At 38.7% G+C, this 13,911-nt stretch overlaps 1 protein-coding gene across 1 annotated transcript in view; it reads left to right on the forward strand.

Annotated features, from left to right (window-relative positions):
- Positions 1 to 13,911, forward strand: part of CENPF (centromere protein F) — a 36,187-nt gene that overhangs the window by 13,852 nt on the left and 8,424 nt on the right. Inside the window, 14 exon segments of the mRNA XM_061989634.1 lie at positions 1,955 to 2,149; positions 8,336 to 8,372; positions 8,375 to 8,419; positions 8,422 to 8,463; positions 9,565 to 9,795; positions 9,848 to 10,620; positions 10,623 to 10,797; positions 10,846 to 10,966; positions 10,968 to 11,227; positions 11,230 to 11,380; positions 11,382 to 11,666; positions 11,668 to 11,851; positions 11,853 to 11,943; positions 11,946 to 12,295. Coding sequence (XP_061845618.1) covers positions 1,955 to 2,149; positions 8,336 to 8,372; positions 8,375 to 8,419; positions 8,422 to 8,463; positions 9,565 to 9,795; positions 9,848 to 10,620; positions 10,623 to 10,797; positions 10,846 to 10,966; positions 10,968 to 11,227; positions 11,230 to 11,380; positions 11,382 to 11,666; positions 11,668 to 11,851; positions 11,853 to 11,943; positions 11,946 to 12,295 — 2,940 coding nt within the window.

The following is a 13,911-nucleotide window of genomic DNA, read 5'->3' on the forward strand; positions in this document are numbered from 1 at the left end:
AAGGCCCATGAACCTTCCGTAATGGTTTCTTATTATAAACTCAGTCCATATTGTCTCTGCTATGCTTGATGCATGCCCCTTGGCACTGGCATCCTATTCAGTGGGATCATTTAAGAATTTGATATTTCTAAGACATTCTTTCTGAGAAGCTGCAAATCATTTTCCACATGGTTGGTTTTTTGCTACTGCTTGACTCAATAGCTGATAGGTAGTCTAGGTGCCATGCAAAGGAACTACTCCTGTGAAGCAAAATTTATTTTTGGTTAGAAACAAAAAGGTCTTCATAAGACTAATACATAGATCCACATAATGTCATTTTAGGTTGCACAACAAGACAATTAACTTTGAAGCACTCTCATTTTCTGTAATGTTGATCAGTAAGCTTAATGAAGTTTGTTTAATGTTCATTTATTTATACTATTTGGCTGCCAAGTCCAATTTAAGGGCTCTGTTTTACACACTCTGGCATCCAGATTTATGCAATATTGTGGAAATTCTGATTTGAGCATTTTTCTCAGGGAGAGAATCCTCCCTTCTGTGAAACCTAGATACTGGTGCTGGTCCTACTGAATTCCATCCTGTAAAGCCTTTCTGGTGTGTTCCTCATTACATTTCTGTTTCTAGAAGGTAGATAAGATCTGGGAATGCGTTTCCTGAACTTTCAGAAAGGCCTAAGAAGCTCCAGGCCTGATTTCAAGGTGATAACACAAGCTAGTTTCAGAGATGCAGCTTGCATCAGGGCATAGTTTCCAGTGTTCTCTCTCAAATGTTATTTAAATGTTTCCATTTAGGCTTCAAATTGAAAAGGTGAGATTCATGTCACCTTACTTCAGATATCCGAAATTCAGGTGTCAGTCTAAGCTTGTTTTTTAGGCCTCTACTCTTCAGAGACAGAGGCACCTTCAGAAGGCAGGTTATTCTAGACACCTTAGATGTGGGTTGTCACTCTGGAACTGTGTGTTTGCCTACTGGCAATAAAACGAGCCTCCATTTTTAGCTTAGATGTGCATAACTACTTTTTTGACATCTAAAACTAAAGGAAGCACTTACTTTGGTTTGAACGTTTATGTCGAAAAAGAAATAAACGGTTTCAGTGGTTTCTCTTATACTGTAACACATAGGGCTTAGAAAGCAGTCTTTTCAGTCCACTAGCTTTAGAAATAATTCTTTGGATGCTTTTGGACATAAAGATACTGAATTCATTCTTCATTAATGAGGAGTGCATTAAGGTTTAAAGAGCCTCCTTGAATGACCTTAGGAAATGCTCTTGACCAGAGGTTTGCAGAACACTCTTTGGAGCTAATATGCACATTAGCCAGCATTAGGTACTAGTGATATCCAGCTGGTATAACATCCATCCTTTTGAAGATGGGAATGTAGTTGCAGACTTTACCTATTTTAGGTTCTATATAGAAAGATGCTAAATTTTACACACACACACACACACACACACACAAAGTAACAGTGATCTTTCTCGGTTTTCTGTTTATGAGAGTTCCGCACTTGTCCATACTTTCCTTGATAAACAAGAGCTGTTTGTTTAGTGGTTGTCTTACTGGTGTAAGAAGCACATGGGCCTCTTGTGCTGTTTTTGCTCTCTAGTAGAATGTAAGGCATGCTGGCATCAGATGAGACTGAGTAAAATACACTGATGTGTGTGCAGGGGTTCATGTACCTGGGAGCCAGAGCCACATTGCAGAAAATGGCAGAAAAAAAGGCTATTATATTCCCAATATAATTTGTATCCTACAGATATCACTGTGGTGATGTAGCTGCAAGTTGGATGTATCAATCCAATTTAAGACGGTCTAGAAATATATGCATTTGAGACACACCATTATTTCTGGTCAGAGGTAAAGGAGTGGTAAGGCAATAAGCAGCATTTTTCTAAATCACAGTGAAGCAACCTTAGGTTCATGGTGGGATAAAGTAATGTAGTTTTATTTTGTAATAGAAAATTGGAATTCAAGAATGGATGTTAAAAAAAAATATATATGCCAATGATTACAATGTTGATTTTCAACAGGTAATGGCAGCGAAACAATGCTTGGAACATGATAACAGTGATCTCATTCAGATCCTGAACAGAGCAAAGCAGGCTTTATTAGTAGGCTGAGCAAAAGAAACCGATCTGTCAAGAAGCTTTGAGGTAAACAATGCAGAGGAGTAGTTAAGAGATTTAATAGCATAAGTTGTTGATCTGTAAACACTAATACTGTTGAACATTTACTCATATAGTGTATTTTCCCATAAGCAATCTTTAAACATTTGTACAGATTCTTAATAATAAAATCCTTGAATCTCAGAATGGTAGGGGCTTGAAGGGACTTTGAAAGATCATCTAGTCCAACTCCCCCTGCTAAAGCAAATTCACCTTGATTAGGAACACATCCAGGTGGGTTTTGAAAACCTTCAGAGGAGGACAATCCATACCCTTCTTGAGCAGCCTGCTCCAGGGCTCCCTCACCCTCACAGGAAAGAAATTTCTCCTCATGTTCAAGTGAAACTTCCTGTGTCGGTTATCCCTTGTCCTACCATTGGACACTACAGAAAGAAAACCTATCTCATCTTCTTGACACCCACCCTTTATATGTTTATAAGCATTGATAAAGTCCCTTCTTGGTCTTCTCTTCTCCAGGCTAAACGGCCCCAGGTCTTGCAGCCTTTCCTCACAAGGTTCTGCAATCCCGATTATCTGTGTAGCCCTGCACTGAACTCTCTCCAGAAGTTCCCAGTCTCTTTTGAACTGAGGAGCCCAGAACTGGACACAGTACTCCAGATAAGGTCTCATCAGGGCAGAGTAGATGGTGAGGATTAACTTCCCCTGACCTGCTGGTCACAATGCATCTGGGGATCCCACTGGCCTCTTGGCCACATGGGCACATTGGTTTATGTCCATGAGAACTCCCAGGTCTGTCTCCACAGTGCTGCTCTCCAGTAGACCAAGCCCCAGCCTGTACTGGTGTATGGGATTGTTCCTCTCCAGGTGCAGGACTCTGCACTTGTCCTTGTTGAACCTCATGAGGTTCCTCTCTGCCCAACTCCCAAGCTGATCGAGATCCCGCTGAATGGCAGCACAGCCTTCTGGGGAATCAGCCAGTCCTCCCATTTGGTGCCATCAGGGAACTTGCTGAGGGTACACTTGTCCCCTCATCCAGATTGTTGATGATGATGTTGAACAAGACTGGGCCCAGAACCGACCCCTGTGGAACTCCAGTGGCTACAGGCCTCCAACTTGATTCTGTGCCATTGATCACCACCCTCTGGGCTCTGTCACTCAGCCAGTTCTTGATCCACCTCACTGTCCACTCATCCAAGCCATACTTCCTGAACTTTCCTATGAGGATGTTATGGGAGATGGAGTCAAAAGTCTTGCTGAAGTCAAGGTAGATGCCATCCAGTGCTCTCCCTTCATTTAGCCAGCTGGTTATGCACTCATAGAAGGCTATCACGTTGATCAAACAGGATTTCCCCTTGGTTAATCCATATTGACTACTCCCAGTAATCTTCTTGTCCTTCATATGTTTAGAAATGACATCCAAGATGAGTTGTTCCATCACCTTTTGAGGGATGGAGGTGAGTCTGACTGGTCTGTAATTTCCTGGGTCCTCTTTCTTGCCCTTTTTGAAGGCTGGAGTGATATTGGCCTTCCTCCAGCCCTTAGGCACCTCAACTGTACTCCATGATTGTAGAAAAACGGAGAGTGGCTTAGCAATAACATTGGCCAGCTCCCTTAGCACTCTTGGGTGCATTTGATCAACGCCCATGGATTTGTGGTGTCCAGCTTGCCCAGTAGATCTCTGAAACAAACCTCTTCAACCAAGGAAAGGTCTTCCCAGTCACCTAGCCAGGAGTTGATATGTGTTATTTGTCTCTTTCTGGCTGCCTCCTTTCCTCTGACTGGTAAAATTATGTCACATAGATTATTGCAGTTTGTGAAACTGGTTAAGATTCATTGCTGTAATTCTGCTGATATGGTTCTAGTTTGTGATGGACTCAAATTTTTATCAAAAGTAGGGTTTTGTTTTGAGAGATTCTTGCTTTTGATCCTGAAATAAAAACACATCAATGCTTGTCTGATTTTAAAAGTAAATTCTAGAATCATTGTCTTTGTGCTTTGTGCTTTAATACACAATGCCAAACTTTGCAATTTTGTATGAACACTTATTATATAGTCTTTAAAAAAAAATAAAGAATTTTTTTTAGAAGAAACACAGTCCAACAAATATACACTGCTGAAAAACTTTCCCCCAAATGAAGATAGGTTCAGAGAAGCCTTTTACAACCTCCTATTCACACATGCTGATATCTTTTCACTTTAATGTCTCCTTTGTCCTGTCAGTTTTTTTGTTTTCCTTTGATGGCAATTAGAGTAACTACACTTAAAATTGTTACAGTTGTGCCACTAGAGACCTCTCAATGCAATACTTCATTTGGTGAATCAGAAGTAAAAAAGAAAGAGCTTAGTACCTACGTAATACATATGACAGTTTGTTTAAACACTTATTTTGCTTGTTGCCTGTTTTCATAAGAAGATATGAAATAATCTGTCATAGTTTCTGCCAAAAATCATAGTGTTGACGGATCAACAATCCGAAAAACTTATCTACACAGGAATGCAGATAAGCAGGCACTTCTTTATTATGCAGCGCTGGGAAAACACAGAGGATAGCTCCTCCATATGTGCTTCTTTGTTAGTTACCATTTTCAGGGTTTTTATACGCCTCAAACAAAAGAATCACATTTGCCAACAAAAGCATGCATAAAATGTCCATCTATCAGTTTAGCCCTTCACCTTGATTGGTTCCTAAGCAAAACAAAATTTCCTAAATCACAGTGATTGGTCAAAAAAAGATACCAGTCCCTTTGTTTTAGGAACAACTAAGGTAACAGCCAAGGTGAACTAATGAATACATATACCAGGGTCCTGTGGTTAAGGTAACCGCTAAGGTAGCCTAACAAATACATTCACCAGGGTCTCCTAGCTAAGTTAACAGGTCCCTATTACGTGTGGTATGTAACTCTTACAGTTTGATCCTTATGTGATTCAAATGAATACTTACTTAATAGGTGTTTGAGTTATCTGCAAGTGCTTAGCTAATTGATTGAACTATTACTAGGTGATTAACAAGTGCTTAAGTACTTATTGTGATGATAAGTTGTTAACTAAAATAATTGTGTATCTGCAACAATAGAATCATGGAATGATAGGGTTGGAAGGGACCTTTAGAGATCATCTAGTCCACTCCCCCTGCTAAAGCAGGTCCACCTAGGTCAGGTTGCACAGGCACGAATCCAGGCCGGTTTGAAGACCTCCAGAGAAGGAAACTCCACACCTTCCCTGGGCAACCTGTGCCAGGGCTCCCTCACCCTCACAGTGAAATAATTTTTTCTGAAGTTTTAGTGGAACTATTTGTGTTCCAGCTTTTGTTCATTACCCCTGGTCCTATCACTAGATGCTGCAGAAAAAAAGTGTTGACCTATCCTCTTGACATGCACCTTTTAAATACTTTTATTTAAATACTTCTAAATACTTGTAAATTTATCTGTCAAAATTCTGTGAACAAATTTAAAGTAGAATAGGGGAGTTTGTACTGGTCAACACAAATGTTGGTACAGCTTTAGTATATTGTGAAACTTTAGGTGCATTCATGCTGGTAGATTACAATGTCTGGGAACATTCCCAGCTATTGGAATGTTACCATTCATACTGTTAATTGTTAGAACAGTACTTCACAGCTCTTTGGCCTAGCTGACTAGCACTCATTTGTACAATTCCCAGGCACAGTTTGAGAGTTCACATGAGCCTGGGGCCATTCCCAGCAAGTGGTTTGGTTAGAGCCACCTGTTTTGGAAGACAGAAGTCTTTAGTGGTACAGATATGGGCTATTCCATGCCATGCCACTTGGCCTTGATGCAAGGTAGTGGTCCTTGAAACCTATTTAGTAAATAAATGTGCCTTTCAGTGGAAAGGCTAATCAAGATATTTTTTGTTCTTCCAATATGTCCCAGAGGAGGAAAGTCTCCACCAAGATTCTTCACATTCTTAATGTAATCTTTCATATTTTTTGACAAAGAAAAAAGAGTTAATATCAGATATTGTGGGCTCATCCTCTTTCTGTCTTTGAAGTTATGACGTGTGGTTAGATTTGATAATTTTTTTTTTTTGAGATCACATTGTCAGCATCTAATTTGTGGAAATTCTTTTTTTTTTTTCCTGCAAATTCTTGGGAATGCTTAATTTTTATCTACCAGTCTCATATGCATGTTACTAGACTGTAACTGCATTCACTGTGTGTTTGTCTTTGTTAGATGATTGAACACCTGGTGACAGTCAGATGTATTAGAATCTAACCAATAAATTTATGATGAAGCTTAGTCTGGGGGAGATTTGTAGTTTTTGATGAGATCAGTAATACTGTATTTCTGTATCTTAAGACTTGCATGTGAGAAAGCATGGTATATGTCAGTAGAACTTGGGGCATGACTTGTCTTGCTTACTCTCATATATAATGCAAAAAATTACATGAAATTGTCTCAAAGTCTTGGAGGTTTTATTGACAGTCGATTTTGTTTATAGCAAAAGAAGAGTGAAATTGGCATTTATTTTCCTTTATTAAAGGGAAATTGTTGCAGTCTTGATCCAACTACTCAGTGGAGAATACAGTTGTTACTGCTGTGTTTAGACCTCACTATACAACAAGACTGATGTTCTGAAAGTGTTGCAAACCAGATACACTTGTGAGACGTATAGGATATACTTAGTCTAAGGACTACTAAGTTTTGCAATGGTAATATCTCAACAGTTTAGCAGTTCTGGCATCTTAGCATGTGGTTTACATTTTGATGGTGAAAGTAAGACTGTATCTATTCTTTGAAAAACTGGTCAGTCAGTCTCTAAGCTGCTTGTAAGCCTGCCCTGTGAAGATTTTCTCCAAAGTTATGGTACACCTTGTATATAGGTTCTGGATTTTGCTTTAGTTTGGTTTTTGCTTTTTCAGGGGATAACTGCAGAATGTTTAACTTGAGCAATACAGTGTACAAGTGGAATAATTAACTGTATTGAAACCAAATCACTCTTCTGCTTATAGCTTCTGAAAGTGTGAATGCCTATTTACTATCAGGTACTCAGTCCATTAAAGGGTTGTTTCTTGAGTTTTGCTGACTGCGGCTTATTGGGAATGTTTACACCAAATGAAAATAATTGGTCATTTCAGCCATTATATTTCCTTAAATTTGTTCTTTTTTCCATAGACCACCAGAAATTTTCTAATAAACAGGCTTGTTTAGCTAATCTATTTGTATAGCACCCATGTACGATGCTTTGAATGCAAGGATTTAGACACTTATACTTTGAAAAAAACACTATTGTTAAGGTTCCTAGAAAGCTTTCTTCATTGAAACTTCCATGTGACTGGATTTTTTTTGTTTTTGTACTGTGTGTAGGAAAGGCTTTGAATAGAAGGGATGGTAACTGTTAGTGACAGAGGTAATTTTAATCATATTCTGACTGTGATTTGTTTACGTTGTTGCAAAAACAAGCCTGCTATGCCAGCAAGCTTTTAATTTTTTCATCCAGACCTTTCCATTTCTTGAGCTTGGCTTTTGTGAGTTGCTGCCCATCTGCTAGTAGTAAATGGATGAATAATTGACGGCCTGTTTCCAATTGGGCCATGCCAGTTCCATGCCATCTGTTGACCAGCAGCACGGGAGTCTGGAGAAAAAGGATTAGTTTCCTTAAAGGAACTTTTATCTGGCTTCCTAGTTACATAGTTTTGTTTGTGTTTCATTTTGTGTTGTTTTTAATTTTTTTTAAACCCAATTTGTTTGGAAGAAAATGCTCTTAATGGCAAAACAACCCTCTGAAAGAATAAGAGCTTCTAAATGAAATTGATTAGTGTTGCCGTGATGATCAGTGGAAAGAGAACTTGTTTCTACAAGAAATAAAATCTGATTTATAATTTTCTTGTGAATTTTCACGCCATTGTATGCCATTTGTCTCCTTTGTTGCTTTAGGAATGTAGCCTGACTTCATCAGCCCAGATTCTGTAGGATGTGTCCTATCCTGTCTTGATATCTTTGGAGCAGGTCACATGGAGCTGTTTGCTCCACACAAATAAGGGGCATGCTAGCTATGGCAACTGGTAGCACCTCTCATGCTGTCAACTAGTTAAAAATAGTTCAGCTCATGTTCCCATGCAGTGCTTAGGGACTCAGCCATAGCTGCCCTAAGACTTCATAGGACCTAATGGAATATCTTTTGATTTAAATAAACTGAATTATTTGATCTTGTCGGCAATTCAGATGAAATATGGTTTATTTGCTTTTGTTTTAGGAAGTGGAGCAGGAGAAAAAGCCGCTTCACTGTCAACCTAAAAAAAATTGCAAGAGATTCATCAACTTGAAGAGCTAAATACGATTTGTTTCTAAAGCAGACCCAGAATTTTTCAGAAGAGATGAAAAGTGAGTTACATATTTGAATTTTCAGAACTCCTGTTCCATGTTTAATGATGTATCTTTGCTTTAATCCTGTAAGTTGCATTGTGAATTAAGTAAAAAAGTTTCCACTGTGGGATATGATTAGTGAGTTTGTCTTAAATGGAATTCAGTTTTTGTCTGTGATCATATATACAGTTCCTGAAGACACACTTTTGAAATTAATTGAAGTGTGCTGAACTTAAAAAAAAAAAAAAAAAAGGAAAACGTTACATAGCACCCATAGCTGGGTCTTGCTTTCATGTTTGTTTCTAATTGAGAACTTAGTTTTTCAGAAATTATGTTCAAATATACCTTGTACTTTACCTGTATCTGACTTTGAAAGGTGAATGATTCCCACTGGTTTCTGTGCACCAATCATACTTCACTCAAGATTTCAAAATGAAGGTTTGTAATTTGTTTCCGTTTTCCTTAAAATTAATGGCAAAACATTTAATTGCCTTTTAACTGAAGATTTGGTTTTCATAATATAGAAATTTTGCAGCCTTTACCAGTTAGCTAGAAGAACACAATGCCTCACCCCAGCCCCATGCCCCTGCCCATCCACTCCCCCACCTTACTTATCTTTGGTGGTTCTTACTCTGTGCCTATCAAGGCAGGGAAACAGTTATGACAATCTGGAAAATGATTGTGTAGAATTGGGCATTTGGTGACAGAAATGGTGCATAAGACTGACCTGCAAGAAGGTCACATTCTGGAATGAGACTCCTCTTGATAAAAAAAAAAACAAACAAACCACAAACCATAAAAAACTGGTGAAAGTGAGACACAGAAACAGCAAGGGGCTGCATCTGAAACGTAAAGATTGAACCTAAGCAGCTTGGTGTGCAGACTTCTCATCTGACTGCAGAGTGGAAAGTTGCTAATATTTGTGACTACATAGTGTCTGATAGTTCTAGACACAGGATATAAACAATCCTTTATCCAGTGATATAACTTGAGAGTAATGCTTTCCACTAGAGTGAGAACTGAAAATAGTGGAAGTAAATACTAATATTTCTTCTAGGAAATTATCAGTAGAATTGCCAATATTGACTGGCAAATATTTGCTGATGTTTTCTTTTACAGATAAGAGTACTTTTCAGGAAGTGGAGCTGAAGTTACTGAAAGAGAAATTTAAAAATCAAGAGAACTCCTTTTTGCTAGAGAAGCTGAAAATAGCTTTAGCTGACATAGAAAAGCAACAGGATTTTACAAAGATCTTAAGGAAAAAGATAATCATATTAATGAAAAAAAAAAAAAAGAGAAATAGGTGCAATAGAGGAAGAATACCTGATCTAGGTGAACCTGCTTCTGCAGGTTCTAAAGATCCCTTCCAACTCTACCATTCTATGATTCTATGAATACAAAGCTTTGCCTGTGCTTCTTGAATCTAAGCAGAGAGAATGTTAAAAACTGCAAAAAGAGGCTGCTGCTTTTTCTCAGTGGAAAAATGAAAATTATAATCTTATAAAGAAACTTAAGTCTGAAAATGAAGCTATGCTGGCTTATATTAATGACTTAGAGGGATCCCTTCAAAGTCAGCAAATCAAAATTCACGAGCATAGTGAGAAACTTGGAATGGTGGAAATTGAAAGTAAGAGGAAAAGCACAGAGATCAGAGAACTTAAACACATGCTAAAATGTAAAATTGCAGAATTAGAAGAAGAAAAAAAAGCTTTTGATGAACTTTGAAAGGAAGCAGAATGTTTCTGTTAAAAGTTTGAAAGAAAGATAAAAAATATGTCCTGTAAAATATTGCAGCTTACCAACCAAGTCGGTGAGCCAGAAGAAAATTTACAGTTAGCAGCAAGTGAAGGACTGCAGAAGGAGCAATGTTATCATGAACTTCTTGATGAATATGAAGAAATCTATTGTCTTTTAAAAGCAAAAGTTACTTCAAAAAGGACAGGAGATGCAGAAGTACATTTGCAAAGTGGACAGGATAAAACTGATCTAGATAATATGCAGCTTGCAGCAAATATCTCCGTTGCTGAGGATTACGGTTGTGCAAGAGTTCTAGAAGCAGGAAAAACTAAGGATCTGGCCATTTTACTATATCGACTCTCTTCTCTTGAGGTTTCTTTAGTGGCTCAAAAGCAGCTAAGTTCAAATCAGCAGCAGCAATATGAAGAGCCACTGCAAAAATAAAGGGTGAAATAGAAGAAAGATTATTTCATGTGGAACAGATGCATGAAAGCTTTGTAATAGAAACTAAGCAGCACATTAGTAACTTGCTAGCACATCAGCAATCAGTTGGAAAAACTTTCTCTATTCTTGAGGAAAGGGACATGCAACTGCAAACTGAAAATGAAGAGAGGAGTTAAAAATCTGAGGAAGTTAATACTTAGAACCATGCCTTGTTCATAGAGCATGACATTGAACTGCTTCAGGCAAAATGTCAGCAATTAGAAAAGGAGAGGGAAGTTAGCCTGAAAACTATTTCTAGCTTTCAAGAGCAACTTGTTTCAGTCTCATATCAGAGAAACCATTTTGTTGGAAAATCAAAAAGAGCTGGAACAGAAGGTAGAAGAGAAGTTAAAATAGATAGAGTCAACTAAGGTGCATTTTACTGAATTCCTTAGAAGGTTAGGGGATGAAGTGAGAACACAAAGAAATCTAATTGAGACTGCAAAATCTGATGTAAATCAGTTATAAAATGAAAAATATCATCTTTTGCAGAAGCTGCAAAGTTTGGAAAATAATGCCGTGACTTTCGTCTTAGAAAAACTCCAAACTGAAGCATCAGATTTGAAGAAATGAAAGAGCTGATTGAAGGAAAGTTCAAAATTATTCAGAGTAATCTAAGTTCATCAGAAATGGAGAATTCAAAGCTTTCCAGATCTTTGGAAGGCTTGTTAATGGAAAAAGATGAAATTGATGCTAGACTCAGCACAGGAAGACTTGCAATTGCAATGTGGTATTGAGATGCTGAAAGTAAAAATTGAATCTGATGAAAAGATAAAACATGACATTGATGAACATCTGAAAGAGGGTGAATGGAAAGCTGGCTCTGTTATGGATAAAATAGAAGGGCTTGAAAGACAATTGGAGATGTCAGAGAAAGCTTTAGAACATGCAATTATTCACTTGGAGACTGCTAAAACAGAGGCAGAAATATTATCAACAGACATGGATGGGATGATTAAAAAGCTGAAATGTTTTCAATTACCAGTTGATGTCTTCACCTCATAAAAAGTGTTTGGCTAAGGATCTGAAAGAAAAGCAAGAAAGACTCCTTGAACTAGAATCTTCAAGTTTGACTACAGCAAAAATGTTAAAAGAAAAGGAGGAAGAAAAGATGCAAATCAAAGATGAGTTTGCAAATACTGTGGTATCACTGAAATCTGAGATCAAAGTTAAAAGCAAGAAATTGTGAGATTTCTCACAAGGAGGAAGCAAATGCTAGAGCAAAAGAGCAAGACTTGATTAATCAGATGGTTCATCTTGAGGAAGATAAAATAATATTTTACAGGAAGTAAAAAATTAAAATATCCAATTGCATCAAATGAGGGAAGTGCTTGTTCAAGAATTGTTGGGTTTGAAATAAAAACTCAGTGAAAAGGTTCAGGAAAAAGGTGTTCTCCAAAAGCAGGTGAAAGAAATAGAGGAGCTGTCTTCACAACTGACACACATGCAACATGAGCACGAATGTTGGCACCAGGAGAAAAAAAGGCTGCAGAATTTGAAGCTGAAGGACCAACACTGTTCTGATAATGAACCCTTTCTGGATATCCTGAATGTTCTAAAAATGTCTTCTAAGGACCTTGAGAAGGAACTGAAATCTACACTTTGTGAAAAAAACACTTTATGTGAAAAGGTAATAACATTTCCTTTAGGGTCAAATTCCCTTTTTAGGAGTAAAGATAAAGTGTCCTCTGGGTTTACCATTTCCTTAATAAATTATATCTTAAAATAACTTTAAATTCAGACTTTTACAGTAAGCATCCTATTTTTAAAACTATATTTTCAATGCAGTCATAATTTTGCTTTGAAATTACAGAGCTGGAAAGCACGACATTGTTTTGTGTAGGGTGAACGGGAAGGTAGCTTGAAAGTAGGCATCAAATTTTAAGTAATTGACTATTCATAGAATCACAGAATGGTAGGGGTTGGAAGGGACCTTTAGAGATCATCTAGTCCAACTTCCCTGCAGAAGCAGGTTCACCTAGATCAGATCGCATAGGAACATGTCCAGGCAGGTCTTGAAGACTTCCAAGGAAGGAGACTTCACAGCCCCTCTGGGGAAGCCTGTGCCAGGGCTCCCTCACCCTCACAGTGAAGTAGTTTTTTCTTACATTTAAATGGAACTTTTTGTATTCCAGCTTCATCTCATTAACCCTTGTCCTGTTGCTGGCTACAGTAGAAAAAAGGGGTGCCCCAATCTCCTGACACCCACCCTTTAGATATTTGTAAATGTTAATAAGATCTCCCCTCAGTCTCCTCTTTTCTAAACTAAACAGCCCCAGATCCCACACCCTTTCCTCACAAGGAAGATGCTCCAGTCCCCTGATCATCTTGGTGGCCCTGTGCTGGACTCTCTCCAGCAGTTCTCTGTCCCTCTTGGGCTGAGGAGCCCAGAACTGGACACAGCACTCCAGATGAGGTCTCATCAGGACAGAGCAGAGGGGGAAAAGAACCTCCCTTGATCTGCTGGCTACACTCTTGATGCATCCCAGGATGTCATTGGCCTTCTTGGCCACGAGGGCACATTGCTGGCTCATGTTTAGTTTATTATCAACCAGGACTCCCAGGTCTCTCTCTGCAAAGCTATTCTCCAGCAGACCAATCCCTGGCCTGTACTGGTGCGTGGAGTTGTTCCTTCCCAGGTGCAGGACTCTGCACTTGTCCTTGTTGAACCTCATGTGGTTCCTCTCTGCCTAACTCTCAAGCCAGTCGAGATCCCGCTGAATGGCAGCACGGCCTTCTGGGGAATCAGCCCCTCCTCCCAGTTTGGTGTCATCAGTGAACTTGCTGAGGGTACACTCTGTCCCCTCATCCAGGTCGCTGATGAAGATGTTGAACAAGACTGGCCCCAGAACTGATCCCTGTGGAACTCACGTAGCCACACGCCTCCAACTTGATTCTGTGCCATTGACCACCACCCTCTGGACTCTGTCATTCAGCCAGTTCTTGATCTACCTCACTGTCCACTCATCCAAGCCACACTGCCTGAGCTTTCTGAGGAGGAATATTGCAGCATAGTTTCCTCTTCCCCGTAGAAGAAAAAGAGGAAAGACAAATTAGTACTGGATGAGTGAGTTTTCATATCAGGTATAAGCACTTTAGGAGCTCAAAAGAAAGTGAAACAATTGGATGCTTGCTATGTGAAAATATTAGCTTGTTGTTATTCTTGCTTGGAATTGAACTTATAGGAATAAAATAACCCATTTTAAGACCTGCTTGTGACGTATAAGAAAATTCTTTCGAGGTCAC

This window comes from Colius striatus, chromosome 2, assembly GCF_028858725.1.
Source record: "Colius striatus isolate bColStr4 chromosome 2, bColStr4.1.hap1, whole genome shotgun sequence".
Lineage (NCBI taxonomy): Eukaryota > Metazoa > Chordata > Aves > Coliiformes > Coliidae > Colius > Colius striatus.